The 6,181-nt window shown below is 34.1% G+C and overlaps 1 protein-coding gene across 3 annotated transcripts in view; it reads right to left on the bottom strand.

Moving 5' to 3' along the window:
- Positions 1–171: 171 nt before the first annotated feature.
- PTPN2 (protein tyrosine phosphatase non-receptor type 2) overlaps positions 172–6,181 on the bottom strand; it is a 90,990-nt gene continuing 84,980 nt past the window's right edge. Inside the window, exons 10-11 of one of the 3 annotated variants that reach the window (XR_013961463.1) lie at positions 5,417–5,535; positions 800–1,170 (exon numbers count right to left, since the gene is read on the bottom strand). Coding sequence is in view for 2 of the 3 variants with exons in the window: in XM_080684731.1 (XP_080540857.1) it covers positions 1,149–1,170 (22 nt within the window). In the remaining variant the exon portion in view is untranslated. Of the gene's footprint in view, positions 1,171–5,416; positions 5,536–6,181 lie in introns of all 3 variants that reach the window. The other 2 variants (XM_080684731.1, XM_080684732.1) reach the window with 2 other exon arrangements.

The raw sequence follows: 6,181 nt of genomic DNA, 5'->3' as shown, positions 1-6,181 counted from the left end.
AACTCTTTTAAACTTTGTTGAAACAATGGATTATCTTTGTTGTACTACTTTGTGGTATAATAAACTTTTCATGCATTCTTTAGGAAATATTTAGCAGGGGTTAATAGTTTGCTTACTCCTAAAAACAGACCTAAGAATCCCTGGAAAACAGATGAAAAGAACATAAGGTTATCTAAAATTTTTAAAGATAGAAAATAAAAAAGATAAAATAGATTTATTCAATGAACAGTATTATAAAACTTACACAGTTAGCAAAACAAAATAAATGATGAGTTATTATTGTTAAGGTGATGCTTATGTGATGCAGAGGCTTGAGTATCTTTGGACAAGAATATCACCAATAACTCAACAACTGACTGGATACATAACACAAACCCATCACTTAGTTGGGAAATTAAGTGATAAAGGAGTCAAAGCCTCACTCGGGAAAAAACTGCTGGTCTTTTTATAACAGGAAATGTTTGGTGAAAACACAATACTGTGTTAGATAAATAACACTGTGATTTTTAAAAACTGCACTGGGTTGCTATACTTATTTGAAATTAATACCATTATCCATGTTACTATTTTTCCAAGCAATAAAAGAATTTTACTTTCCTTTTATTGTTTTTACCTAATCTATATTAATAGACGACTGAGGGGTAACTAAAAATAAAAAACTCAAGAAGCAGGTGCCAGTGTTATGAACCAATTTCAACTTACATGTCAACTATTTAGTTATGAAAATTTGAGAATAAATCCTTAAGAAAACATTATTTGAAGTACAGCTGTGCTAAGATAATGCACTCAAACCAATATAGTCTATTTAATAAAAATATTTAATGCTGCCAAAAAGTATAAAAATACAGTAGAAGTGGCAGTACAATACAAAGTAGTCTCTCCTAATTTATTTCTTTTACATCTTTCCACATTTCATACATTAGATTAAAAAACTTAACAATACATCAAAGTAGAGAGTTCTGCAAAGTCTTCTGCTGGTGGTGTTCTTCTTTCCCTGGATGTAAAGTTTACTTTGTAAACAGACAAATGTGAGGCAATCTACAGTTTTATTAAGCCTCACATTAGTTTCCGGAGTGGGCTTCAGGTCTTGCTTTGCACATCAATGGTTCAAAATTTATAGCTGCAGAATATTCTCAAGTCATGAATATTTAGGTGTCTGTCAATCTTGGCCTAAAACATAAAGAAGAAGTCATCTATTCAATTCATATTTACCAAACACACAGATGTACATAGATACACACAAACATAAAAGGACTAACAATGAACTAAAAAGGCAACAAAAAACATTCCAACGTATCACATCCAACCACACTAAGTGCTTCACTGTATTGCTGGTAAAATTGCTTAAGAGCTAGGTTTTCAAACAGAATTGGTGGTGTGAGGTAAGTTCATGTTAAAGCACCATAACTCATATTGTTTTTCAGGAATTACTATGAATTTTGTTGGTCATTTTTATTACTCAAGAAATAACCTCCATGTGAAATACTGACAGACAGGTTTTAAAAAAATGTACCCACAACAGTTTAGCAAGACTATATGTATGTGCTAGACTTACCAATACTTTGGCATTCAATTCAAAAGTCTAATCCAATTTGGACCTCCACTGTATCATACTGCTAAAAATATTGTGCATGTTATGTTTGAACATTAAAATCATGGACTGTTAGCAGCATGCTTTTTGTCTTGAAGATAATACTAATGAATATAGCAATATAGAACTGGTGACACAATTTAGTTACTATCAATATAAAAGAAAACACAGACATAAAGTAATTGATTTATTGTATTTTAATGCCAAAAAGATAAATGAGAGTTTAAACAAACAATAGACAGATGAAATAGCTATTTTTAGGGCAGTTGAGTTTTTTTTATGTTATTTCACAATGTTTGCAAATAGCCAAACTTTTTAGATAAATGATATTTCCATTTTTCCCCCAACTTCCCTCACTACAACAAAAAAAAACCCCACCAAATCTAAGTACTTGTCATTATTGTATCCCCACATACATAAACAGGATATATAAACCATACCCACATATATTTTTCTAAAACATTTAGTCAAAACCCCAAAATACCAAGAGCTTTTCCTGACTACTGGCTCCTTCTACCGAAGGAAAGAGTAATAGTACCAAGCACTCTGGTGTTCTCAATACCCATTTTCTCAGATTTCCCAGCACTGACAGAGAAATGTCGAGTCATCAAGAAAACAGTCTCCTTAGATGTCTGTGGGTCCCAAAAACTACTATGGCTGCTTATTGTGCTGCTATAAAATACATCTTTATTCCCCAGCATTCACAAAATTGTTCAGTGAAACAACGGAACTTAATCCAGCCAAAGTGCATGAAGTAATGGTTTAGACTGAACATTTTGATGTTATAGTATTTCTTGGGTCTATTGGTAGTTTAAACTGTTTCACAAGATTTCTGTTGGGAAAAACTATGTTTCACTGAAGAAATAGAGGGTTACTTTAAATTTTAACAAGTAAAAGTAGTTGTCTAATGTTTTTCAACCTAAATATTTGGTTTAAATATTGCATAAAAACAGAGTCAGTGTGACATAATGGATAAAGTATGAGATCTGGAGTTAATGGGATTCTTAAGAGCAGAGTTTGAATCCTAGCTCTGGCATGTACTAGCTGAGCAATCTTGAACAAGGTACTTATCTTTCGACTCAGTTTTATTACCTCAAAATAGGGGTAATGTGATGTATCTAGAAGAGGTACTATGGGGGTTAAATTTAGGTTATGTATTTAAACTGATTGGCAGAACTGTAGTCTTCAACATACAATGCTGTCTTCCCTAACAGGGTATTAAAGACACAATTACCAAAGAAAATTACCATTTACAACAATTAAAAGAAACTGACAGTGTTTTTGAAAATTCACTTATTATTTTTTTCTTTTAAGTATTATTATGGGGGACAAGAAAATAAGATGAAATCATTGGGAATGTTAACTATTTTAAAAGGCTATTTATTTGCAAGACTGAAAAGATAAATGGGCTTCATTTTTTTTTTTTTGGGGGGGGGGGAAGGGAATTTACCTGAATAATTTTTTGCTGTTTGGTATTTAACAAGATAAAAGTGAAATCGGTTCAAATAAATCAAGTGGAATTAGTCCTGCTTGGTGCTTCCTTTGAAGCAGTAGCCCTCAGATACTGCCCCCCATACTAATGCTGGAATGGAATGAGAGCTGGGCTCACAGACAGAGCAAAATCTTCACAAGCTGGCTCCATACCTGAAGTAATAGAAAATCAAAACTGCACCCAAGCCCTAGCCGGTTTGGCTCAGTGTCAACCTGGGAACCAAAGTGTCCCGGGTTCGATTCTGGCCAAGGGCACATGCCCAGGTTGAGGGTTTAATCCCCAGTAGGGGGTGTGCTGGAGGCAGCTGATTGGTGATTCTCTCCATCACTGATGTTTCTATCCCTCTACCTTCCTCTCTGAAATCAATAAAAATATATTTTAAAAAAACTGCACCCAAAATAGGTTTTGCCAGTGGAATAATAAAAACTTCTCTAACATGAGCAAAGCATTGCCTTATAAACAAAATGAGCTTACCTAGTTTCCCTCTCCTGAATTCCCAAACTCTAAACAACTTTTTTATAGTAGACATTTGAAATATCAATACCATAGGTTTCTAAAACACCTATGCCAAATGGTCTCTTTAAAGAAAAAAATTCCTAAGCAATTCTCCTTATAGCTCCCCAAACATACTCTGCAATGGAAAACCAGACATTAAAATCAACTCTGTAATATCCTCACTAAATCCCATAATTCTCATATTCCACTCAAAATTATAAAACCAAAATAGAGTTCGAAGGATTGAACTTTTCCCTCTCCTCGTGGACTGCACAGAGGTGTCAGAGCACTTTTACATGTTTTCATTGTCAGCTGTTCAGTTTGTTACTGACCAAGACAAAGCCTCCCAAACCAAGCAGTGGCTTCTTGTCTGAACTGCAGCTTACACTCGGCAGCGCTCTGTGATGGAGTGAATACATACGACTTGAGAAAAGGATCAGCACTGACGGTGAGGAAAAATTCTCCCCAAAGTTTTTAGAATCCAGTGGCCAAAGGAGGTTACCCTTTCTCTGAAGAGTGTTGAGAGAAAACACTTGCGCAGAATTGCTCAGTGCTTAGAGCAATCTGAATGTGATGAATATTCCTACCATTGAGGGAAAAATGAGACAGCAAACTCATACTATTGCTCTAGAAGTTTTTTCTTTAGAACACTACCTAACAAAGTGGGTAGCATAAAATTTCCAAATTTTAAAAGCTTAAATTCCCAAATCTGGATGAACAATGAACTGGCTTCACTATGGCCAGGTACATGGACATAGCCAGTAAGTACATAATTTTTGGACTGAGCATTCCTGAGTAGAACAGGCATTGTGAGCTTCCACAACCTGAGTTTCTTCCCACCAAGGCATGTTATCACTCATATTCAGTGGAACGACAGATGGCTGGAATTTCTAACACATCCATTGCTGTAAGGGCTGCTGGTACTGCTGCTATCCCATAAACAGTGTTTTGAAGGTAGGTATAAGGAAAAATGGAATCAGATTCAAACCAATTAACCAGGGGAAAAGATTAAAGAAACAGGTCAATTCCAGAATAAATTATTCAAAGAATGACCAAGACCTGTGGGGAGAACTTCATTTTATTATGTGGGAAAAATAATACGTCTCTATTTTTCAAAATTTCATTTCATAAGGTTTTGTGCTCCTACCATCTAAGTAAGTCAAAGCCAAACAAGGGTTTCTTAAAATAAGAGACTTAATTAACTGCTAATGTAGAAATGAGAACATAGGAACACAGCGCAGACATTTCTGCTATGCACTTAGTTCCAGACCAGGATCAACGCAACAAGTTCCAACGTCGGCCACCCTCTAGTGTCCACCCTCTGCTAGTGTGCAGCAGACTAACAGATCCACATTCCCTACCCCCTGACAAACCCACGTGGAGCCACTGGAAGAAAATAAGTCAATGTTGGCAGAAGGTATAACTCCTAGACTCTTGCCTGAACACAGATATACATAGTAAGCACTAGGCTTATAATAGACTACATAAAAAAAAAATCTCTATAAGATTTATATCTGGAAGTAAAAATCAAGGACAATTAGATTTAAAATATAATAGCCAGGCAGGCATTTTGGAAATGTAGGTACTCATTAAAATAAGAGTACATAATGGTCAATATAAATATTTCTAATGTAATCAGGTTCTGGCCTGTGTTTATATAGAATCTAGTCAGAGATATTTTTCAAAGAGGGAAATGACTTGTACAAAGTTAAGTCTTTCTTGGAAAGATATCTAATTCTAAAATAAACTATACACATGAGACTTTTCAAAGATAACGTAAAAGGATGTAGAAATGCCAAGTCTCAGGTTGATTATTACTTAATAATAACATCACCTACCTCAAAAGCTTGTTGTGAGGATTAAATAGGATAATATAACATATGAAAAGTGCTTAGCACAGTGCTTGGCACACAGTAAACGATCAATAAATGGTAGCAACCATCACTTTGAATTGATGCTGAAAACAAAGAAGGAATTGATATTAAAACTGAAGGATTGTTCGATGTCATAAACTACTTTATAAACCAGTATGTATCTTTTGATTCACACCATCAATTCTAGTTTATATAAAACAAATATTCATAAAATTAAAGAGTTACAACTCCTTCCTCTGACATACCTGTTAAGCAGAGCTACTTTTTTTTTAATCAACAAGATTTTTACTTCCTTTCTCTTTTTATGTTCATTCCTTGATAGAAATATTAACTCACAGTGAAATGGACCAAAAAGAGAAAATCAGAGCAAATATAGAAAATATTCTTTGAACATGAGAAATGGTCTTCATATTGTTCTAAAGTTCTCTATTACATTTTTAAGCCTCTTAAAATTTCAGGAAAAGGGTATTATTTTAATTTTACATATGGATAAATTATAAATGGAGAATTATATTTTTACATATATATGCAAGCATAGATAAAAATCAATATAAGATAGCATAAAATACTTGGTGAAACTTGGAAACAAGTGTATATCCAGTTGGTGTAGCCAGAGAAGATGTCATTAAATCAAAGGCTTCTGTCAGTTTATTAGCAGGGGTAAATATAAACAAAAATGAACTGGATGTTATTGTAAATGTTGTTTTCTTAATGTAAATAATAAAGCCT

This window comes from Plecotus auritus (genome assembly GCF_963455305.1).
Source record: "Plecotus auritus genome assembly, chromosome: 8".
Lineage (NCBI taxonomy): Eukaryota > Metazoa > Chordata > Mammalia > Chiroptera > Vespertilionidae > Plecotus > Plecotus auritus.
Note: the sequence above shows the minus strand (reverse complement) of the source record. Positions and strands in the feature narration are given on the sequence as shown.